The 24,744-nt window shown below is 40.7% G+C and overlaps 2 protein-coding genes and 1 long non-coding RNA gene across 8 annotated transcripts; 1 reads left to right on the forward strand and 2 right to left on the reverse strand.

Annotated features, from left to right (window-relative positions):
• tmem19 (transmembrane protein 19) lies at positions 1-5,141 on the forward strand. Of its 2 annotated transcripts, none has more exons than XM_048234848.1 (7): positions 1-164; positions 808-958; positions 1,700-1,813; positions 1,952-2,089; positions 3,153-3,425; positions 3,773-3,982; positions 4,303-5,141. In XM_048234848.1, exons 2-7 carry the CDS (start codon positions 817-819, stop codon positions 4,464-4,466), a joined length of 1,041 nt encoding a protein of 346 aa, XP_048090805.1. In that variant the 5' UTR covers positions 1-164; positions 808-816; the 3' UTR covers positions 4,467-5,141. The 2 variants fall into 2 exon arrangements, with proteins under 2 accessions (XP_048090805.1, XP_048090806.1); XM_048234849.1 differs by having other exon boundaries at positions 11-164; positions 3,153-3,407.
• A 754-nt stretch (positions 5,142-5,895) lies between these two features.
• LOC125288154 lies at positions 5,896-8,842 on the reverse strand. The gene is made up of 2 exons (XR_007192459.1): positions 8,655-8,842; positions 5,896-8,544 (listed from the first exon to the last, which is right to left on the reverse strand). It is a non-coding gene; the product is annotated as an uncharacterized LOC125288154 (long non-coding RNA).
• A 2,060-nt stretch (positions 8,843-10,902) lies between these two features.
• LOC125288153 (putative ATP-dependent RNA helicase an3) lies at positions 10,903-23,361 on the reverse strand. Of its 5 annotated transcripts, none has more exons than XM_048234275.1 (16): positions 22,983-23,360; positions 20,662-20,710; positions 20,465-20,512; positions 17,166-17,222; positions 16,097-16,267; positions 15,845-15,968; positions 15,602-15,709; positions 15,384-15,483; positions 15,116-15,251; positions 14,741-14,838; positions 14,458-14,556; positions 14,199-14,359; positions 13,927-14,071; positions 13,688-13,832; positions 13,162-13,212; positions 10,903-11,713 (listed from the first exon to the last, which is right to left on the reverse strand). In XM_048234275.1, exons 1-16 carry the CDS (start codon positions 23,025-23,027, stop codon positions 11,457-11,459), a joined length of 1,794 nt encoding a protein of 597 aa, XP_048090232.1. In that variant the 5' UTR covers positions 23,028-23,360; the 3' UTR covers positions 10,903-11,456. The 5 variants fall into 5 exon arrangements, with proteins under 5 accessions (XP_048090232.1, XP_048090231.1, XP_048090234.1 ...); XM_048234274.1 differs by having other exon boundaries at positions 17,166-17,225; XM_048234277.1 differs by lacking the exon at positions 13,162-13,212 and having other exon boundaries at positions 17,166-17,225; positions 22,983-23,361.
• Between the last annotated feature and the right edge of the window lie 1,383 nt (positions 23,362-24,744).

The following is a 24,744-nucleotide window of genomic DNA, read 5'->3' on the forward strand; positions in this document are numbered from 1 at the left end:
GCTAGCTGCTACCGTCGTAAGGATTGTAATTGCGCTGTCTACTCGCAGCCAGGAAGAAGCTGGACGTGTATAGATCTGTACAGAATTTCAGATTGGGAAGACATTTATAGTAGAAATCAAGATGGACAGGCCAACATCTAAATATCACAACTTCATATTTGGAGGTAAAGAACGTTATTGACCAGCCATCTTAGCCGCCAATATTGTCAGCTGAAAGTGACAAAACAACCCCAACCCGATTAGGCAAACAAAACTAATTGTGGATAGCTGCCTACTACTATTTAGACCAGTCAAATAGCAAACTACAGCCTTGTTGGGAAGGCAAAGGTCTTGGGGTGTAGTTCTAATCAGAGATGGGGAAACTTGCTTCAGTAACGCTAAGCCATGTAAGCCTAGGACTAGGGTGTAGCGGTGCACTTTAACCAGTGTCTGTTTAGCCCATCAAGTGAGCCAGACACGCTATATTTTAGCTCTTATTTAAGGTTATGAGTATGGTGTAGTGTTCTGTGTTTAACCCTCCTTAGTTCTGCCTTTCGTGTAACCCTCGTGTCGGCGTAAGTGTTACTACCCTGTCCCTGTGCGTGTATTGTGTGAGTGTTAGAAACTACCCCTGTGTGTTCCTTGTAATGCTTTTAAGTGCTCCCTGCTTCTGACATGATTAAAGTTGCTTGAATGATCCACGTGTCTCGGGACATCATCACTATATAATGCCATAACCTACTCCCCTCTATTTCTTAGGCCTCCCCTCTTCTTAGTCACGCAACATGACGTGAATTAAAATCCCTAACACAATTACTTGTTTTACAGGTGTTTACCATGTCAGGGATAATTCTGAATGAAGATGAGCTGTTAATCAAAGAATATTCCAAAATGTTGACGGATATGATACTACTGTGTTTTACCCTGGGCCTCTCCCTGATGTTCTGGATCATTTCCATAATTACCAATTCATACTCAGGTAATTATTGACGGGTAAGGTATAGTAAATCGTTATAGGATATGTAAAAACAATATCATCCAAAGTACTGTACTGAGGGATACAGTAGTGAAGTAGGTTACAAATCTCAGTGCTCCCAGTCTTTTTCTCTCAAATTGAATATTACATTTGTCGTTTTTCTTAGCCTTTTGTGGGATGAAACAAATCCTTGTTTAAAAGTTTTTTTTATTTTATTTTAATATATGTCATTAATAGTGTGGGGGCAGTTCCATGCAAAACTGTCACGTCCATAACGGCAACTAAATGCCATGGTATTTATATGATGCGAATGATTATGTGAAGAGTTTTCTATGTTCTACAACTAAGAAGAATGAATTATGCTAAAATTCAAGTAATCATCATTCACATCATACCATACCATGGTATTGTGTTGGCATTATGGACGAGACAGGTTTGCATGGAATTGCCCTGGGATTTCCCATGTCAGCCCTCATCATGATGGTGATTATCTTTAATAAAATTATTGAGCATTATTATTAATAAAAAAGAATTGCAGCATCACAGAAGGAACTGTAACCAGCACCACATTATTCATGTTGGAACCACAATTATGCTGATATATTTCCCATTGTAAATATATGCAAGTCAATGCTTGCCTAATATTATAAGTATCATAGCATCATCAATCATAATAGCCCCAGGTATTCCTAAACTCTTCAAAACACGACCTGGGCAATGCCTTTGCTTTACTTTTGTCTTTAGGTACTGGGTACCCTGTTTCAGCATGGAGATGGCTCTTCTCTGTGTTACTCCCTCTCACGCTTACTTTGCGAGCCGTGAAAAAGCGAAGCCTCGATTACACAGGGGCCCTTGGAGGTAAGTGCGTGCATCACTGGACTCCCTTGCTACCTTAAAGGTATAAAGATAATCTATTTGCTAATACTGTCCCATTCCTTTCTCTGAGGGGTTGGTTTGTTGTTGCATTAAGGTTTGATTTTGTCTTTTTCTCCACAGCGATGGTTGTTGGCGTCATTCTCACCGTGGCCAACTGGAGTTTCCTTTCCGCACTGTTTGCTTTTTTCATCACTTCATCCAAGCTGACAAAATGGAAGGGTGACATTAAAAAGCGTCTGGACTCAGAATATAAAGAAGGTAATTGTAAGCTAAGGTTCACTGCAAATAAAAGCTTCTGTATAATTTTATGCAAATTAAGATTTTTTTCACTGAGAGAGGCACCTACGAGTACTGGGGGAGCTGAGCTACAATAGCCACTGCTGTGCCTTTGTTTTCTTTTAGTAAAATAGCATTGAAATACAGGGCCTCAAACAGGTGTATAACAAGCACTGAAGGCAGGTAAGATGAGGCAAAAGACAATTTAGGCTGAAAACCTCTCTAGTTTTATCAGGTGGTATGAAATCAAGCTTAAGTAGCAATTTCAGCATCTTGTCAATATCCACGTCTCATCTTAAAATGTTGCTCTATGAAATTGCCTTTGGTTCAGAAATGCATGCAACTTTTAAGTTTTTAAAAGCCACAAAAGTTGTTGTAAAAGATTCTAACAGGGAGGTTACACAGGGCCTGCCTCAGCAATTCGCTTCCACTGTAATCAATGGGACTGGCTACACCAGACATGATAGCGGTGTGTACGTTAAATAAAAAAACAGACCAATCTTCTAAAACTATTTTTATGCCATGTGAATGGAGCGCCTCAGCTGTGGACCTGGTGTAGCGCGGGCTTAATAGATTAGGGAACCACTAATACATTGATTCATGTATATTTGAGGTTTCATGACTTATCTTGCATCTGTACATCACATTTCAAGACCAACCTCTGGTGGCCTGTGCCTGTGGATGACCTATACCTGTTCCTCTCTTCCATTGCCTGTTGCATAATCTCTTGTTTTACTATCTATTCTTTAATTTTCATCTTCAACCCATGAAGAGCAAGCAAAACAATCTGTTTGTTTCATGTGATCCCCACTTGGGTTGTGCCAAAGATCCTTTGAATACCAACCTCAGTTGATGTTTTCGGGTTGAAGTAATTACAATGTCAAAATGACTGGTCTAACACTGTTAACAAATGAGCATTGAGTCTTCAAATGATGTCGATGGATTCTGTTTGTCTTGTCTCTTAATGCTGGCCAATCATTTATTTTGCGGACACATCACATTGAAACCAACCAATAGCGTCAACCGTCTCTGGTTGTGCTTACAGGTGGGCAGAGAAACTGGATTCAGGTGCTCTGCAATGGTGGCATTCCCACGGAGTTAGCCCTGCTCTACATGATCGAGGTGGGGTCGGGGGAGATTCCCGTGGACTTTGGGAAGCAGTACTCGGCATCCTGGATATGCTTGTCCCTTCTGGGAGCGTTGTCCTGCAGTGCAGGGGACACCTGGGCATCAGAGGTGGGGCCCGTCCTCAGTCAGACCAAGCCCAGGCTCATCACGACCTGGAAGGAGGTGCCAACAGGTGTGCATCGACCCCAAGGTCATATTCATCTCTACGGTTTTTCATTTTCTATGGCCTTTTTTTTTTTTTTTTTCAAATAAGGCCGGGTTCAGCGTAAGGTTTTGTCTCAGGTTAAAATGAAAGTTGAAATAAAAAATGAATGAGACCTTGTAAGATGAAGGACAATATAGTTTCTATATAAAATATAGAATATAAACTACATTATGGGTAAATTAAGATCTAGTCATGGCCATGTTCTACAGCTATAAGCAGTACAATTGCATGTGACTCATTGACAGATGAAGGAGCCACGGGGGGTGGGGGGGTGTTGGATTATGGCTAGCAACATAATGCCACTAGTACTAACTAATGTCTCTTTACTGCAGGAACAAATGGAGGAGTCACTCCGGTGGGATTAGTGGCCAGCTTCCTGGGGGGATTAACAGTGGGCGCATCTTACTTCATCTCCCAGATTCTGTTTGTAAGTGACTTGCACCTGGCTGTTCCCCAGTGGCCAGTCATCGTCTATGGAGGAGTGGCGGGCCTTCTTGGATCAGGGTTGGACTCTCTTCTGGGAGCCGAAATGCAATATTCAGGTAAGCCTAGTACTAACATATCAGCCAGAATGTTGGCAATATACTAAATGACGAAGTGACTGCGTCAACAGGATCTGTATAAAGAGGCTCATCTCAGTTTGAGAAACATGAGGAGAGCAGCCAGGGGGAAAAAAAAACTCTAGATAATTTTAACATCAGCGAAATGCGGTTGGACACCAGTTATAATCATTTAGGCATCCCACGAGTCAACAGGTGCATAGAACTGTCCAGTTCATCTGTAATATATTGATATGACAATATGTCGTTGATGTTGTCAACATTGTAACACTAGGTAAACAAATGTTCTTACATCCTCACAGGCTATGACGAGAGTACTGGCAAAGTTGTGAACTATGAGTCCAAAACCACCAAAAGAATATGTGGGAAACCAATCCTGGACAACAATGCTGTAAACCTCTTCTCCTCGCTTCTCATTGCCCTATTCCTGCCTGGGCTCGCCTGGGGGGTTTGGCCCCGACTATAAACGTTTTGGAAACAGTTGTCAGGATGTTTGTTATAGTTGGAAAATGGTATCAACTTGGAAATAATCCCACCATGTGTATTTGTGTGTGAAGTAAGAATGAGTATAATGGTGATGGCAGGGTGTTAATAGATTGAGATAAATGGATTTTAAATCTGGAATGTAGGCTCTGTGTGATCGTACTGTTTGCGGTTATGCAAATCTTAATGACAGTTTCACATAAGATGTTTGAAGTCCAGAGAGTTTCAATTTAATCATGAATTGCATTGAACACAATGTTATAAATATTGTAATTTTCTTGTGCCGTTTATGAAGTGTTTTCATTATGTATTCAGGGAAGAGTGAGCGCTACACTGGTATGCAACCTGTACCTGTTAACACATCTCAAATTACACCTGGTAGCAGTATTCTATACAGATAGATTGGTCATTTTTCTGTTATTGTCATTGTGATGTCAAATGAGTGCGCTCCACTAAATGTTCTTATGTCTGCTTGCTGCCCACCTACCCATGTCACTGGAGCCTTACCGTGTTTACCGTTGCTGATCAGGAACAACCACACCCTTTGCAGTTGTCAGTGCTCTGGCATGTTGACCACAACAAACTATATTGCTGAATTGTTAGTCACCCATGTATATTGCCATTGTAGGCATTGCAAAATACAAGACTTATAGGTTTAGTCAGATTTTTTCTTCTTTTTCGCATGTCCAAATGTCCGTCAAGGATTCCCGGGACACTGAAAGACCGGGGTACACAAAACTTGGTGGGCATGTAACCCCACATGGATAGCATGGAACCATCGCTTTTCGTTTTGATCTGTAGCCCCCCCGCTGGACTGGACCCCCCGAAAGGAGGGTAGGGCAGACACAGTTTTCTGTGAATATCTTGTGAACCGTAGGGCCTAGGATGACCAATTTTTTCCGTATGTTTGCCTCCAGGGGTCATGTTAACCCATTCCATGTGCACACGTGCATAAACAGATACACACGCACACACATACATTCACAGTGATCATACGTGACACATACTCACACAGTAGACATATGTACGCATGCATGCACACGCACACACACATTTCAAGAATTTCTCAGAATTATGAACAGGCAAGATGGGGGTGGGGTTGTATAAAATGATTTTTACATGTGAAATCTATGAACTAATCATGTTTTGGTACTTGTTATCTAGCAGATACCAGTGAGAATTGAGTGTGGATAATGCAATTTAGTGAGACAGTTAGAATCATAGGCCTTTCAGCGTGATTTATTTTTGTGGAAAAAATGTGCTGGACAGGGCGGCGGTCATATTTTGTACCGCTCTGCGGTACATCTAGTTTCCAAATGTATTATGCTTTGTGTGTGTGTGATGAATTAGTACATTAATGTGGAATTTGTGGAGACAAATGAGTCAGGAGGAAAAGAAACACTTCAACAGTATGCATTTGCAATGTCAAAATTTAATTTGGTAAAATCTTACAATTGACAGTTGTCTTCATGTAGTGCATAGTATCTACACTATTCCGTAAAGCAAATACTAACCTCTACAGGGAGTGAGAAGCCCAATAAAAAGTCTCACTTGGCTGCTAGAGTAGCACACACATCAAAGAGGGCCTCCTCCTCAGGATGCCCAAATAATCCATCTGAACATTATAATACACCACATGTAGGATGCTTTCTTTTATAAATTTCTCATGTGCCAGTTATAAAGGGTGGGGTGGGGGAAAAGGGGCTAAAAAAACAAAACAAAACACTATTTACTGACAACAATGTACTGTTATTTTTTTTTTCTTTCCAAACCTTGGCATGGTGGTAAGCTTTCAAATTTTGACAGCCAAATTGAATTGATCCAAATGCACACGAGGCCGATAGTTGACACTAACAACCTCACACTATCCCAATAAACAACTTTCACTCAGGTGACAAACATTCAAGTGCCAGTGTTTTTACCGTCTTTTGGTCAAGTTAATTGAAAGTATCACTTTTTAGGCATATAAAAATAAATACTTTTCAAAAATGCTTAATAAATTACAGTCTAGCAGCAAAAGTAGAATCTAGTAATCTGTGCAAATGGCTAAATTCTCCACTGCCAATTTCCTGGTCCCAAATAAACCCAGGTAAAATACTGAGAACCCTTTCCCCTTTTGTAAACAAGCTGCGTTTTAACAATCTTTACACATAAGGACATGTACGAGACATCTATAAAACTGCACACGTGCAATCAATAAAATAACTTTAATAAAACTTGATGGGTGTAATGTAAGAGAATCTAGACCCAACTTGTAGCACCACACAACTTCTGTTACCACAACACTGTCAGTGCATTGGTATTGGGCTAAGAATTTGAAATATATCAAGGCACAACACAGTTGAAAGTGAATATATTGCACTTCAGTCAAAAGACTTCTCATGCCCACTCCCAAATGACTTTCTCCTTGAGAAAAAATTATGCCGCCTGCCTAGGGGGGGACACCCCTCGACGACTCGGCCACGAACCACTGATATAGTCTCCACAGTACACTAACAGCAACCCAAACTCTAGATTTCCTCACATTAGCTGCCAAAATACACAGTCAGAATGGAACAAGCATCGAACAGCACCCAATCAGATGGTAACATTAGTTGTATCAAAGAATGACTACAACAAAAACAAAAAAAAGTAATTATGCTTCAAAAGCCACACCTTGTGAAGCTCCTATGTTTTTTGATATCCTACCATATTCTACAGTTAGCCTCAGCTGACCGCTTAGCTTCCAAAGGGGAACAACACCCAGCCGTGAGTTTAATGGCGGGTGGAACTGTGCCTCAAACGAGTTACGCCTTACGTCTGTATGTCTTTTTTAACGCAGCTTGAAAGAAAAAAAAAGAGACCAAGAAAATTAAGTGAAAAAAAAAAAGATTGTTTTATGATTTGCGTGAAAAAAAAAAAAAAAAAGCCTTCTGTAGATTTTGTCTCCTTGACCAAAACAAAAAACACTAGCATGGGACCATTGCAGTGGTAGCATTAACACACACTCTACTCCTGTGGTAATAATGTAGCCATTCCACTTTTGCAAATGCTGCTTTTGTACAATTCCAATCTCACATTATGATTAAGATAGACATTTACTCGATATCCATCCTGTTTCCATACAGTTCAAGTAAGAATGCGCTAACATACCATTCACATGCTAGTCTCTCAAAATCAACTAGCTGCCTTTGCAGATAAGCTAAAATGAATGGCCTTTAAGTTGAAGCACCAAGTGCCTTTGCAGCTCTGTAAACACATTCTGAGAAAATTAAATAATGACTGAATATTAAGATTATGCACTGGAATGGCTTGATCAACAAAATCCAAAGGGTACCTTTAAAGAACTAGTGAACAGATCACGTTTTCATTTGAAATGCATTTTTTGCCAGATCATTGCTTCCAATAAAGGAACGCAACCTATGATCAGGTCACAGGATGGCTGGTGACAAAATTTGAAAAGTTCAAAATGGAATAATGACTGACAAGTCATTATTTCTCAAGACATTTGCCAAGGTTTGATTTAATCTGAGCTCAATTATTTGCCTTTTAAGAAAATATAAAACTTGAAGTTCATGGCCTGGTGTCAGTAAGTACATTGCTTTTTAAAAAAAGCAAATGTAAAAGGAAAAAAAACAAAAACAAAAAAAAGACAGTACATTATCAAGTGATTCTTTGTTCTGCAAAAGATAAGTAAGATGCAAATAACATAGTCTTTGACTTGGTCATTCATCTTTGTGTCACAGAACAAGCAGTAGACAGTAGATGTTTTCTTTCTGTCACGTAAACTGTGGATATGTTCTTGTGATGCGTGCCACAATTTTTTTCCCCCCAACCAAGTCATCACAAAGAATCACAACTTATAATGTACGGATAGGGTCCTCAAGCTACATATGGTTATTCAAACTGGCTAACATGTGGTTCTCATTCAGCAAATAGGGCTGTATGAGCCCATCAACATGTATCGAGTGGAGGTCTGAAAAATTCGGGGCATTTGAATTATTAATTGCCCCACCAGTCCACTTGCGAGTGAGAGTAGCTTCCTCCATATCCGTCATTGCCGTAGAAATTCCCAAAGCCACCTGAAAATGAAGACGACAGTCTGAGGCCTTGCGCCGACATAACTGAACAGTGCGGTCTCTTCAGACGCAACAAAAGAGGATTTGATTTGTACAGTGAGACCGACACTTACCACCACCACCACCAAATCCACGATTTCCTCCGTGGCCCCCGGTGCTGCGGCCGCCTCGGCCTCCAAAGCCGCCGCCGCTGCCGGCGCTGCTGCCTCCGGTGCCGCTCGTCTGCCTGTAGTCCCGGGCTCCGAACCCTCCAGAGAACCTACTGTAGAAGCCAATCAGAAGCTGTTAAAATGCACTCCAGAGAACCTACTGTAGAAGCCAATCAGAAGCTGTTAAAATACACTCTAGAGAACCCAGAGAACCTACTGTAGAAGCCAATCAGAAGCTGTTAAAATGCACTCCAGAGAACCTACTGTAGAAGCCAATCAGAAGCTGTTAAAATGCACTCCAGAGAACCTACTGTAGAAGCCAATCAGAAGCTGTTAAAATGCACTCCAGAGAACCTACTGTAGAAGCCAATCAGAAGCTGTTAAAATGCACTCCAGAGAACCTACTGTAGAAGCCAATCAGAAGCTGTTAAAATGCACTCCAGAGAACCTACTGTAGAAGCCAATCAGAAGCTGTTAAAATGCACTCCAGAGAACCTACTGTAGAAGCCAATCAGAAGCTGTTAAAATGCACTCCAGAGAACCTACTGTAGAAGCCAATCAGAAGCTGTTAAAATGCACTCCAGAGAACCTACTGTAGAAGCCAATCAGAAGCTGTTAAAATGCACTCCAGAGAACCTACTGTAGAAGCCAATCAGAAGCTGTTAAAATGCACTCCAGAGAACCTACTGTAGAAGCCAATCAGAAGCTGTTAAAATGCACTCCAGAGAACCTACTGTAGAAGCCAATCAGAAGCTGTTAAAATGCACTCCAGAGAACCTACTGTAGAAGCCAATCAGAAGCTGTTAAAATGCACTCCAGAGAACCTACTGTAGAAGCCAATCAGAAGCTGTTAAAATGCACTCCAGAGAACCTACTGTAGAAGCCAATCAGAAGCTGTTAAAATGCACTCCAGAGAACCTACTGTAGAAGCCAATCAGAAGCTGTTAAAATGCACTCCAGAGAACCTACTGTAGAAGCCAATCAGAAGCTGTTAAAATGCACTCCAGAGAACCTACTGTAGAAGCCAATCAGAAGCTGTTAAAATGCACTCCAGAGAACCTACTGTAGAAGCCAATCAGAAGCTGTTAAAATGCACTCCAGAGAACCTACTGTAGAAGCCAATCAGAAGCTGTTAAAATGCACTCCAGAGAACCTACTGTAGAAGCCAATCAGAAGCTGTTAAAATGCACTCCAGAGAACCTACTGTAGAAGCCAATCAGAAGCTGTTAAAATGCACTCCAGAGAACCTACTGTAGAAGCCAATCAGAAGCTGTTAAAATGCACTCCAGAGAACCTACTGTAGAAGCCAATCAGAAGCTGTTAAAATGCACTCCAGAGAACCTACTGTAGAAGCCAATCAGAAGCTGTTAAAATGCACTCCAGAGAACCTACTGTAGAAGCCAATCAGAAGCTGTTAAAATGCACTCCAGAGAACCTACTGTAGAAGCCAATCAGAAGCTGTTAAAATGCACTCCAGAGAACCTACTGTAGAAGCCAATCAGAAGCTGTTAAAATGCACTCCAGAGAACCTACTGTAGAAGCCAATCAGAAGCTGTTAAAATGCACTCCAGAGAACCTACTGTAGAAGCCAATCAGAAGCTGTTAAAATGCACTCCAGAGAACCTACTGTAGAAGCCAATCAGAAGCTGTTAAAATGCACTCCAGAGAACCTACTGTAGAAGCCAATCAGAAGCTGTTAAAATGCACTCCAGAGAACCTACTGTAGAAGCCAATCAGAAGCTGTTAAAATGCACTCCAGAGAACCTACTGTAGAAGCCAATCAGAAGCTGTTAAAATGCACTCCAGAGAACCTACTGTAGAAGCCAATCAGAAGCTGTTAAAATGCACTCCAGAGAACCTACTGTAGAAGCCAATCAGAAGCTGTTAAAATGCACTCCAGAGAACCTACTGTAGAAGCCAATCAGAAGCTGTTAAAATGCACTCCAGAGAACCTACTGTAGAAGCCAATCAGAAGCTGTTAAAATGCACTCCAGAGAACCTACTGTAGAAGCCAATCAGAAGCTGTTAAAATGCACTCCAGAGAACCTACTGTAGAAGCCAATCAGAAGCTGTTAAAATGCACTCCAGAGAACCTACTGTAGAAGCCAATCAGAAGCTGTTAAAATGCACTCCAGAGAACCTACTGTAGAAGCCAATCAGAAGCTGTTAAAATGCACTCCAGAGAACCTACTGTAGAAGCCAATCAAGCCTTATGCTGCTTGCACATTTTAAATCTAAAATAAGGAGGAATATGAGGAGCCCTGAAAGGCTGCTTTTAACTGTAAAGAACGCATCTGCAATCAAACCTGACTCAAATCAAATAGCCTGCATAATGTCCTTTCTGTGGATGTCTGATTTATTTGTTGACAGAGCGGTCTTTGAGATCTAAAATGATGCATTTTAATTGGCCAAGCTGAGGAGTGATGTCTGTTATCGTTCATGTAAATATAGGCCGATTCATGTCCATTGCATTATCAACGGCAAAGTCCATGGCATGCGCCCCACAGAAATATTGTTTCATTATGCGAGTGAGATGTCCGCGCTCTCGCGTCCCACTCACAACATGTTCCCGCCCCAGCAGGGGGCGCACCCCCCAGTTTGAGAACCACTGGCCTAAATAATACAAAAATACCAATATTAGTAACATACTAAAATGTTTACAGAAAATTATTATTTTTTAATACCAATAATTCTTTTTTTTTTATAGATTTTCTTAATGAGCATACAAATAATAACCTTAAGGGAAATACCAATAGTAATAAAATGTTATTTATAAAATATAGAATAAAATAAAAAATATAATATATTAAATAAGATTTTTTTTAAAAAAAAAGAACATACAGCTGTGGCCACCAGAATGGGGCATCTTCCGGAGCGGAACTGGTGAAGTGCCTCCTCGCGGTCTCTCTGTGAGCGGTCACCGTGAATGCTGGTGCAGCCGTAGCCCTCCCGGTACAGGAAGTCTTCCAGGGCATCAGCACCCTTCTTGGTCTCCACAAACACCAAAGTGAGGGATTCCTTGCCTGAGACAACACAAACAAGTAGTTTGGAAAGAGGCACCAGGTGAAATTAGCAAAGAAGGACAAAAAAGGCCACAGGAAAAAACGGTAAGGGGTGGGTGGGGTGCACAACCAGCCTAATCTTGGACAGGAACACAAAACAACTCCAAAATTAACATGAAGCCAATGGCACACATACTTCTAGTATACCCAATGGCACATTCCCCGTGACCAAACATGGGCTCAGAAGACCATGTTTGCAAATTCCTGAGAAAGATTGGTTAATGAAATCGGTAAATACTAATAAAGATTAATGATTAATGGACGTCATAGCTGACAATGAAGAATGTGATTGCTTCAAACTAAACAAGTTTTCTGATACGCAGTGACTTCATTCCCACGTGGTCGTCACAACTGCCTCAAAGTAAATTTTGCGGAAAAGACAAGAAAATGGTTTGAAAACAAGACATCAATTGTTATACACTGGAGTATGGACCCATAGTTCATAACAACAAGGGTGTCACGATTCTCAATTTCATTTTCAATTTTAAAGTCATGATTCAATTAAATTTTTGATATTTTTTAAATTATATTATTAATGCATTTCTTGTTGTTTACTTTTCTTGCCGTATTTCCAGTTCTGTTTTGGAGGCTTTTATTTTGAAACCACGTTTTTATTTTGAAACCGCTCCTACAGCAAGCTACTAAACAGAACAGACAAACATGAACATAGTGAAATTAAATAACACTGAATAATAATTTGATTGTTATAGCACACTCCGAAGAGACACAAGGTTAATGTTCACGGAATATTACACTGATAATGTGCATTTTATACCTTAAAGTAATTTTGGACTATCTAGAACTTCACTTGCAAAGTTGAGTAGCCCAAGTTAGTGTTAACTGACATGAACGAATGAACCTCAAAATACGTCCACATTGGTGAGTTCAGAGAAGCAGGAGGGGGTTGCAGTTTGATTGATATGCTTCATAACTGGCTATATCTTCAAATTGAGGAGAATGTTGACAGGCCGCACTTCAACACGTGTGTTTTTCCCTCTTGGCATCCATGCTGGACGTGACATTGGTGGTGTGGCTGCATCGTCAATTCTACCTATGATTTTGACGCTCGAGATTGTGATGTCATATCAATAGATTTTCAACTTAAAACCGAGATCGTGACACTCTTAAACAACAATAATAATGATAATAATGGTTCCTACAAGGGATGGTATGGGTTGAGAGGAAGAAAGAGGGATGGATATGAATAAACATTCATCATGTGACAAAAAAAGGCCAAAATACATAAAGCTTTACATATACAATAGATCACCACAACCAAAAATTGCATAAGAGTAGGCACTAATCTAAACTGGTTGGTACAATGTTCACAGAAAATGAAATGAAAACAGGGTATGACTATGGGCTGGGAATTCTGTGTCCACAGGGTAAGGAGAAATATTTCAACTCACCAGGCTTCCCGAGGTTTTCAGCAGTTGGTTCCTGACCCTCGCTAGGCATAACTTTGAATAAAACCAAACCTTGCAATAAACTTTTGAATTTTTAGCCGCCATCATTCCCCACAACACAATTAAGACACATTTACAGCAAGTGGACAATTGTTTGTCACTGTATTATTGGTGTTTTATATAGTAGGCATGCCCTTCAGACTAATTTTGAGAAACTTAAAGTCTATTTAACGATAAATCTGATATTCTACAAACTAGGGTGTATTTTTAGATGGTCTAAATTTTCATCGGGGACCAAAAAGACCTTGATGGAGCAGTTTTGCCTAAGACAGAACCTCTGTCTTTGCCTCACAGGCATGCTATATGCCATCTTGTTGTAAATGCATATTCTGGTCTTACTGCTTTGATTAACATAATTTGGTCTCAAACAAAAATGTACACTTTATCATCCAAAAATACACCTGCCCATCTTGTAGAATACTGGATTTGGCCTTGAAACAAAGGGTCAGAACAGGTCATGACTGCTCACCTGTAGCGTTAAGAAGATCCAGCAGGAAAGACCTCTTATCACTCTCTTCAACCCAAACCACCTTCTGTGTAATGTTCTCTGAAGTTGAGCCCACACGGCCCACGGCAAGGAAGATGTAGTCCTCCAGGAAGTCACGAGCCAATATCTGGGGAAAATCAGTTAAAGGTTGTATTAGCGATAGCTAATACAACCTTTGTTCGCTACTCCCTCACCCTCCCTCCCGTGCAATAAAACCTCACCTGGATCTCTTTGGGGAACGTGGCACTGAACATCATGGTCTGGCGCACGCCTTTGGGTGGCATAGTGTCCTGCTCAACGATACGACGAATCTGGGGCTCGAAACCCATGTCCAACATACGGTCAGCCTCGTCCAGGATCAGGTAACTGCAAGCAGGACAATGCAGCATTTATCCAACAACATATTGGTGATGAGTTATCTTTTTACTCTAGTTTTTACTCTTTATTTTTAGTATGAGTTTTTTTTAGTATGTAAGGGCCATCTTTTTAGTACCAGCAGTGGTCCATGCCAATCTTGCCCCTCTCCATCATGTCTACCAAACGTCCAGGCGTTGCCACCAGAAGGTGACAACCGCGCTCCAATTCACGAATTTGTTGGCCGATGTCAGCTCCTCCATACACTACACATGGACGCACACGGGATCGATATGCGAACTGAGGACAAAAAAAAATAAATATTCAAGACAACAGAAAATGAATAAGCTTCCAACACATAACATAAATAACATAACAAATAACTTCAGCTTAGTTACCTTCCTGGCTTCATCATAGATCTGCAATGCCAACTCTCTTGTTGGGGCCAAGACCAGAGCGAGGGGATACTGCTTACGGCGGCCATATCTACCATTGTCCTGTCAACACAACATTTTCATGTTACTGAAACAACTATTGCTTCTTAAAGTAAAAGTTTTTCATTTAGCAGACGCCTTTATCCAAAGAGACATGGCCGTGTAGTGACGTGTTCGTGAATTGAACCCGAGTCAACATATACCAGTTACCACTGCTAACTCCTAATACATGCTCATTCGGCAGTACCTGGGCATTGTTCTTAGCGGCCTGTAGGGCCTCTCCCGGTCCCTCTGTGTAGATTTGGCTGAGCACAGGCAGCAAAAATGCGGCTGTTTTCCCAGAACCTGTAACGAAATTCACATGGCAAACAAATTATAGCATATTACAACAACTTGTTTTATTGCTTTAGAGAGTGTAACAGGCAGGCTACACTAGCCACATAACTGAAGTGTTTGGTTCGCAAAAAATTAGACCAGTCTTCTAAAACTATTTTTACGCTCCTCGAATAGAGCGCTTCAATTGTGGACCTGGTGTAGCCCGTTTGTAAAGGTGGCTGTGCAAGGGGCATGCGTCTAGAGGTGTGTGGGTTTACAGGTGTTTGGGTGTACAGGTGTGACTCACCTGTCTGAGCACAGGCCATTAGGTCTCTCTTGGATTTAATGATGGGAATGGCATGCTTCTGCACCGGAGTGGGACGTGTGTAACGACTCAGTGCGATGTTGCCCATGATGATCTCCCCCATATCAATATCTTGAAACTGCCAGAGGATGAAAAAATGTCCATAAGTATCAACCCTTTCAAATAAGAGTTCAAGCACACACAAAAAGGGACTAAATGGCATTTCAAATTGTATACTGTTGTTTAAAACAAAATAATGCAGTCAACTTACCATATCAATGGGAGAAGGGCTGTCGTGTCCTGTTGCCTCCACAGGAATGTCATCATAATTATCAAAATTGATTCCTGTGTTGCACCCGGCAAACAGTTCGCTGGAAACAAAAAGAACATTTTAAGTCTCCCAACTAAGAATGGTCACAGACTTGTTAAAAGAGTAGAACAGAGCTCTGTTCTTTTTTTTTTGTTAAGTTTTGGGTGATGTGAACTCACTTCTCTGTTCGCTCATTGCGGGACAGAGGTTTGGACCAATCTTCCTCCTCTCTCGAGTCGTCCAGCCAACGACCATTTCCTCCACCTCCAAAACCTCCACGTTCATATCTACCAATCACATCACAAGCGAATATGTAACTGATCTTATACAAATACTAAGACTTGTTCCAGTAATACCAACCTACAGAATAGGAACATGATTATTGTATCTGGCCAGTAAGTCATGTCATGCAGGTAGCTCACCTTCCCCTTGTAGAGGTACGATCATAGGCAGATTTGCCTCGGTCGTTACGGCTGCCAAAGCTTGTGTAAGCATCTTTCTGAACATTCCAACCACCGCCATTGTCCTTGGCTTCATACCCAAATCCTATAAACAAAAAAATGTAAAAGTAAAAAAATAAATAAATACCAGATAGGTATTTCTTGAAGCATGAGGAGTTCATCCTGTACTACAATATAACAAACAAAAAATTAAAAAAAAAATAATATCCTCACCTGGATTCTGCATAGGCTGGGCAGGGTTATAGGAACTTCCACCTCTACCACGGAATCCTCCGCGACCACCACCACGGTCCTGGCGAATGCCGCCACGTCCGTTCATGCCATTCGCATCATTGTATCCATTCACAAAGCCATTATTGCGCCCACCATCCCATCCTCCAGCATCTGTGGAGAAGCATGTGAATAACACAATTGAGACATTTTTATTTACCAGCAAGGCTGCTTGTAGGCCTAGGAAGCTTGAAGACTGCTCCCAAGTATAGCATCATGGTGTAATAGTATAGTCACATAGTATAGTCACACAAATGAACCTCTGCCTACCAAACCTGTTCTTAGCAACTTCAAGCAACAATTTGGTTGGGACACTTGCGCTTGGTCGTACTGGTCAAAACCATTTTCAGTGGTAGTGGGAGCCACTGTTGGTTCGCCCAAGTTCGTTCATCTTTAAAATGAGTGAGAACAGGTTACATTTACACGCTTCTCCTTTTAACATTAGCCCTCACAAGCAGAGGCGCAACGCCACAAAATAGACCAATCAGAAGCAAGAGATTCATTTCTAGCTTATTTTCAATGATTAAATTAGTCACAACACAAATCTCAGGGGTAGGATGGTGATCAGGTTTGTACCATGTATTTGCATATGTCACCCAACACATAAGCAGAAGGCTACATTTACACTGGCCAAAAGACTAATAATCATTCAACCTCCAAGTTAAGATTGCTCCACTGCTTACTTGAAATTTAGAAAGTTGGAAAACAAAGGTTCTGTTTAGAAATGGGTTGAAAACATTGCCACCAAATGGTAACATTATCTGTAGAAGTTACAAAAATACAATGCTGGAGTGGTGGTCAATTAGAAGGAGTGTTGTATTTGGGGAATGAAAAAAAAAGTGTGATTGTATCCAACAGCAAGACTCTGTATTGACACACAAGGGATTTCACAACTCTGACTGGACGTGTCTTGGAAATAGTGGATAATCATGCATTAACATGAACATACACCTAACAAAGTATATCTCTCTCTCAAAAAAAAAAAAAAAAAAAAAGGCTGTGATACACTTACAGCTGTTCCCAGGCCCAACTGAGTACCCGCTCTGTCTACCAGAGGTAAATGCATTTCCTGCTAAGAGAAGAAATATGTAATCAGGAAATATCAGAGCAATCAGCAATGATGCAATGATGATTAAATGCAGCTGAGACTGTAGAAACGTCAGACCTGCTCTAGAAGGGTGATGGTCAAAATTCTATGCCATGATAGAGCCTGTCTCGACCTGCCCGAGCTAAGAGAGGGCGTCATGTTCTTATTTGGTAATGACGTCTCTTTCTTTTGTTGTGTTCTAAGAAGCCGAAGCAGCAGCAGTAGTAGCAGTTATGCAGCGTCAATACTAGGTTGGCAGTGGCTGCCTCTAACAGCAGCCGCAGAATCATAAGCAGCCCTAATCCACCAAGACTAAGTATACTGCTTTGCATTTACATAAATAAGTCATGTACTAAATGTCTTAAACCTATTCTGAGGGTTTCCTGTCTGAAGTTCAATCCCTTCCATTTTAGGCAAGTATTGCCTTTCCTTGGCTTTGAACACTAGATGCCATATTGTGCGTCATCACAGACACCAGGCACACCAGGGCAGGAATCCATATTATGAAAAAGTAGCAAAAGCGAAACCACATCTCTTGCGATCGCCCATGAGTTGGACCTGCTCCAAAATGGAATGCGTTCATCATTAGACTCTTTCCAGAAGTCTCACGAAAATTGAGGTAGCAGCTTACCACACTGAAAACATAACCTACATGGCCAAAGTGACCATCAAACTCATACCAAAGGATGAAGCTGCACAAGCACCATGAGTGTTTCTAGCTTTTCTCACTAGAATTGTATAAATTAAAGGATCTCAGTTAAATTCTGTAAGATTCAAGTCGTTTTCAATGCACCACTACAGTGTCAACAGTGCTATTTGACTTGTACTGTAGAGTGATGCCTGATTACTAGTAATCGGGTTTTTCAGCAACAGAAGACCCAAGTCCGCCTAAGATGGCAGACGGGGCAGATGACAGAGCTAGACAGAGCCATAGATACAGTAGCAGCATCAAAGACCTGTAGCTGGAGAGAGAAAAGTGCATATCGAACATTGTGTCTACATTACATTAGCCTGATGCATTTTTAGCCAAAGCGACTTAACATGGCAAACAGTTTAAGCTTTTTAAAGCAATTCTCGCAACAATTCTAGGACAATAAAAAAAGGTAGAGTTCAACATGAATAAGTGCATCAATGAGTGCCGTTTTTAAACAGTCATGTGTCAGTTCTAGTCAGGTGGTAAGTGCTAGAATCAGCAAGACTAGTTGTAAGTAGTGCTACGAGGAGATGTTCTCTGAAGAGCTGGGTCTTTTTGAAGATGGAGAGGGATGTCCCTGTTCTAGTAGGAACTGGTGACGCGTTTTACCAACGAGGAACAGATGAAAAAAAAGTTTGGATTGGCCTGAGTGTACCGGTGGCAGAGCTAGACATTGTCTGTCTGAGGAGCGCAACGGTCTGGAGGTAGCATATGCCTGTATGAGGGCATTCAAGTAGGTGGGAGCAGAACCAGAGACTACTTTGTAGGCAAGCGTTAAGAGATTTGAATTTGATGCGGGCAGCCATAGATAGCCAATGTAGCTAGATGAGGAGTAGGGTAACATGTGCCCTTTTGGGTTGGTTAGACCAGACGCGCCGCCGCATTCTGGATCATCTTTAGGGGTTTTACTGTGCAGGCTGGGAGACCTGTCAGAAGGGCGTTACAGTAGTCAAGTCGTGAGATAACTATTGCCTGTACCAGGAGTTAAGTAGCATCTTAAGTCCGAAATGGCGCGACCAAGGCAACATGATCAGAGAAGGTTAGTTGGTTGACGAGAACGACTCCTAAATTTCTTGCAGCCCTGGTAGGTGCAACAGAGAGTCCATTTTGATGTTGATGTCATGATGTATGGTAGGTTTAGCTGGGAGGACCAGCAGTTCAGTCTTTCAGAGGTTTAGTTTGAGGTGGTGTGCCTTCATCCATGTAGATATGTCTAAGAGGCAATCTGAGATCCATGCCGAGATCAAGGGGTCATCAGGTGGAAAGGACAGATAGAGCTGTGTGTCGTCTGCATAGCAGTGATATGAGAAGCCATGCGAACGGATAATCCGTCCCAAAGAGGTGGTGTAGATAGCAAAGAGAAGGGGGCCCAGCACTGAGCCCTGGGGGACCCTTGTGGTGAGATAGTGAGTTGTCTAAGCCATGATACATTAAACAAGTCTCTACTGCCAACTGAGTTTGGTACGAGGCTAACGTTAGATTGCAGAATTGCACCGTACCCACACCATATTCAAGTACTGAATGGGTAACTATGCTAACAGAAATCCAGTCTACTTGTTAGACCAGTTTGAAGAACACTAGTGCCTGTTAAAAGAGTTGTGAATCACTCATTGCTGTATATATGAACCTGCCGTATATTTCTTATGTTTATCAGCCATTTCAGTGTTTCCTCTAGATTTTTTCAGTGGCGGCAGGCCATTCGCTCTTGATAGCGCATGCCACTAACGTCTATAAAAACAATATATTTATGGAATAAAACTAGACGTGTATCTCGGATTAGCATTGCTGTTTATTGTTAAACTGCAATTTTCTGCAGCCAGCGGAGGGCATTTAGCCTACTATGCGGCCGGACAATATTGTGCATCTCCCCTAATTCTGAAGCAGTGGCACCACTAAATGAAGAGGAAACACTGAGAAGAAAGTTAATGTTTTAAATAGGCTACATCAATACAATACAATACGTACACTTATTGTTAAATTAGTAATGTGAGTGGCAGCCAGCAGGGGAGGATACGTCTGCAGGATTATTTAAAAAGCAACTGCAACTACATTGTGCGTCTGCCCTGATTCTGATACCGTGGCGGTATTAATTTAAACCGTGGCGGGCCGCCATGCTAAAATAAACGTAGAGGAAACACTGGCCATTTATTTCTCTTGTCTATAACTTCCTTTAGATATAGGATTGAAAGGAAGACTTCTTGAGCACCTCTGCTTACTCCCAGGTGTGACCTTTTGTCTATAGAAACTAGGTGTGCAGGGATGGGTGGGCTTTCACACCTCCCATTGTCCCTTATGACTGCTCGAAGTACTCACACTACTAAGACTGGAATTGGGAACAGGTCAATTATGCATTTATTATATTAAAAATTACCTTACACGCAAAACAATGATAAACTATCAAAACATTACAGAGCAATTGGAAGGGGTATTTCTTGATGCATTATTATTTCATTTGTTTTAATTAAATAGAAATTGTTTCCAAGTCACCTGCACTATTGACCTAGAAGGCCAAAGCTAGAGAACTCCTTACCATTTTTGGAGACTTCTTTGTTCCTTAGATGAGGTGGAATGTAACGTCCTGGTGGTGGTACAGTTAAGTCAAAACATTAACGGCATGTCAATTACCAATTATTATAATCATAATTATTATCAGTTCTTAAAATATAACAACTTTTCTGGCAGACTGGTAATATGTGTGAAAAAAAAAAAAAAAAATCAAATACTTACGGCCAGTACCTCCGCCCTGCAGGTCTGGGTTCAAGTCTAGAGCAGCCAACTATAAAAAAAAAAAATAATAATAATAATGAATTAAGAGAGGAATAAATGGGTTCTTCGACAAGTATTACAAGACTTACAGAGCAGAATAAAAAAAATGTTGATGCAAGGAACGATTCTCTAAATAAGTGGGCCTCTGCCATGAACACATTGCCTGCGGCAAATTGTGATGTGATCCCATAGACAAGTGGGTAAGTCAAAACATGGCTTAGAACAGAAAACCTGCTTAGGTTACTTTAGCCAGATTTGGATGAGATTTGTTTAGCTGTGCTAAAAGGTGCCGCTTCAGAGAGGCTTTAGTGTGTCAACACTGATTTCTTAGCAAAAAATACACTACAAAGGCTAGATGCACAGATTAGGTAGTACTCTACTTCATAGGGTCAAAGGTCAAGGTCACATGGTCCTTCATGTCATATCTATCAAGTTGCTTGACAGATATTCATCAAAACTTGCATAGTTAACTACTGAGATCTAGCACTAATTACATGTTATTCAATACAATATTTAGATAAAACAATGTTGCCATGTCAATTTCTACAAGGGCCAGTAGAAAGTACTGAACAGTAGCTACAGTGAGTGAGACAGATCAGCAGCACAACTGCAACACACTAAACTGCCCTCATCTCAAAGATCTTAAACCATCTCTCCACTAGTTTAAATTAGCTAGTTACACCTGTGACTGCATGCAACAGTCAGGCAGAAGTCACAGAATTCACTCTCCTCCATGTCAAGTAACAAACACTCACATGCTAAAAAGTGGTAATACAATAAAGGCAAAAACTCTTAATTTTGAGACTAGGTCACTGTCTTCATTAGCACAACCCTTAGCACTTACACCACACTGTGCTATTGCATTAACATCTACTCTGCTGGTTTTTGTAGAGGAGTCTCTTTAGAAATAATTCATAGCTTGTATAACAATTTATCCTCAAGATTTGTTTTATGACCACAGCCTATTTTCTGGTTTATGGAATCATAAACTTTCAAAGTCCCCTCTAAAACGTAGACACCAAAATGTAAACAAAATGAAATCACAATTTTAATTTAAACATGGCTTCATCCAATATTCAGATTTCAAGTTTTAACATGCGTGTATGTTTAGGTAGATATAGACCCATTTGCTAATTTAAACATAAAATAAAAAAACAAAGTTTCATTATAGAATCTATTTATTAGTATTATAATTATTTTTTTTACAAAATGCACCACTGTTCCTGCTTACTTTATTTACCTGGTGCCTAAAACTCAAAAAAAAAAAAAAAAAAAAAAAATCATGCTCAAATACAGTGGAACCTATCTCCGTTTGGATCTTTAGGACCCAATGTGATACCAAAAAAAGGTGTCCACCCCAAAAAGCTGTAACCCGACTTAAGACCTTGGGATTCTATGGAGAATGTACCTTTATGAGATCTGACTGCAAGAATCCTCTGCATCTGGTTAGCTAACGTTAATCCAACCTTCATTAACAGATGCATGCTCTGCTAAGTTAGTAACTGATCCAACGTTTGAGGCAACAGACTGTCAACAGTCTGTAGATTAAACAGTTACATCAGAGATCTTCTCATGTTAACATCGTGTTAGAAGCTATCTGGAGTTCTCAAAACGTGCAATCCTTCTCAAGTGTTGGTCGGCCCGTTTTTCAAGTTTAAAGTACATCTACGTTGGCAGGCAAGCGCTTCACTGCGATCGAGTTTAACAATCACCAACAAGATTGTTTTCTTACCATGATACATGGCTATATCGACACTCGTTATATGTTAATTAACTCATACAAGTCAAACTATTTGAAAAGTTTGTGTAATTTAAAACGTTTCGTAACATCGTAACGTTAAGTCGTCAATGATAAATCCAATAGCACGTGAAGGCAGCACAAGACTAACGTTAGGCCAGCTAACCTACGCAGCTAGCCTTGCTAGCTAATTTTACAAGTCGTTACCCGGCTTTATACGTGGCTAGCATTTTGGTGACATGTGACCTGAAAATTAGACAATTTACTTGTTTTTGTTGAAGAGTCGTGAATAACCTAAACATCTACACGCTGTAAAAGTACAAAACATGGGAGTTCAGCCATCGTCGCCATTAGAAACCATAACTAGCTTCCACCACCAACCTCCATTTTAACCAGCAGATTACGACGACACGCAATAAGCTAGCATAGCTAGTTAGCAAGATGACTGAACAGACTGAACAATCCAACGCTTAATACTTTGTAACTCGGCTTCCCGAGGAAATAGTACATCCAAAATAACAATGAGGACCATAAGTAAACCCACCTGCTGATCTAGACCGTGTACATTTTCAACGGCCACATGACTCATAGCTAACTAAAGAGAAGAGAGAAATTATCTGAAGGAAGGGTTCTTTGTTTGCCGGTATGCAGTCGTCCTCTTGGTCGTCGACGTCGTTTTCAATCTCCTCAAACACTTCCAAAACCTGGTGAAACTACACGAGTAATAAGAGTTTCTTGAATTAATTGGTTAATTTTAAACATATATCTATTGATGAGTTGTCTACAAAAGAAAAATCCGTCCAGAGTCAAGTTCTAAGCTTCGACGGCTTTAGTCGTGGCGGAAAAATAATCTAGGCCGACAGGAAGGAAATGTATTGGTACGAACGTCCAAGTGAATGTATCGTGTCGGCGTCACAGGAGTAGGCCTACCTTTGCAGCGTGGCCACACATAAAATGGGTGGACCTATCAAGTGGGAGGAGTTATATTGTGAAACAGTGAAAACGTACAGCGCTTCAGAAAATAAAGGGCAAGAGGTTCTGTGAATAGTCTTCCAGATCATAGCACAGGTCTTCTGTGTGAAATCGTGTGTTATACGACATAGGCCTACAAAACATAGTCTGTGCATGACATACCACTGTGCATGACATGATGTCTCAAAACATGAATTTTCAAACATGAAGACTGACCAGCAGAGTCAGAGACAGGCCTGACGATTATCACACAACACAACACGCAGCACAATGGAATCTTGGAAATATAAGGTCATCTGGACTCCTTTGACCAATTTTATTGGACATCATATGAATTGCAAACTGCGTTCTCTGAAATCCACTGTGCACTGTGAGAATGGTTGTTGCTAGAAAAGAAATTAATTTTGGGCCCCCCACATGCTAGGGAGGTCTGGGGGCATGCCTCCCCGTTATAACATTTTGAAAAATAACCCATTATATGGTGACTTCTGTGGAAACTAACTGATAAATTGAGATAAATATCATACATTATAGCATATTGCAATACAGTCTATTGTAGGCTAAAACAAAACTAATTTATAGAAGAGCAAGTATAGGCCTACGCAAGAGTAAATGATAGAAAGGGCTGAAATATAAAGGCTATCAGTTCATTTAGCTAACAATGATGTAGAACCATGGATTTGTTCAGTTTGTAAATGTTTTGTTTCTAACTTAAACCAACACAAAGTTATAAAGTTGACTACATTATTTAGCGTACTTGATGATAATAAATGCTCTCTGGGGCTCCCTGTTAGTACTGCATCCTTCTACATCCCCCACCCCCCATGTGACATTCTGGGCAGTCCTGGTATGTTGGCATTTACGTGTGTGTTAATTTGCAATGTGCCAACAACCACTATCCCACGCAACACACTCACATTGTTTGGGAATGGGTCATGGAAAATGATGGAAAGTTCAAGGTGCTCCCCCTGCCCACCAAATGCCCTAGAATTAAAACATGATATGTTACAAACAAATATGTTAGACCTCAAACTGAAATTAAAGTATACATTAGCTATAGAGGTGACAAAACATCTGCCCAGAACATTAGGTTATTTTCAACGATTCTCATCTACATGTAAAGCCATACTTACACCAGAAGACTTTGACAAGATTCTTGAAAGATTGTAGTCTTTTGAGTAAAGCTTAAATGGGGGGCATAGTTGAAAAACTCTAATCTTTCAAGAATCTTTCCCAAATCTTGTCAAAGTCTTCTGATGTATGGGTAGGATTAGACATTCTCTATCCCCCTTGGTAGGACTCAAAAACAAAAATTTCACTTGGAGACTTGGACA

This window comes from Alosa alosa, chromosome 23, assembly GCF_017589495.1.
Source record: "Alosa alosa isolate M-15738 ecotype Scorff River chromosome 23, AALO_Geno_1.1, whole genome shotgun sequence".
In the NCBI taxonomy this organism is placed as follows: domain Eukaryota; kingdom Metazoa; phylum Chordata; class Actinopteri; order Clupeiformes; family Clupeidae; genus Alosa; species Alosa alosa.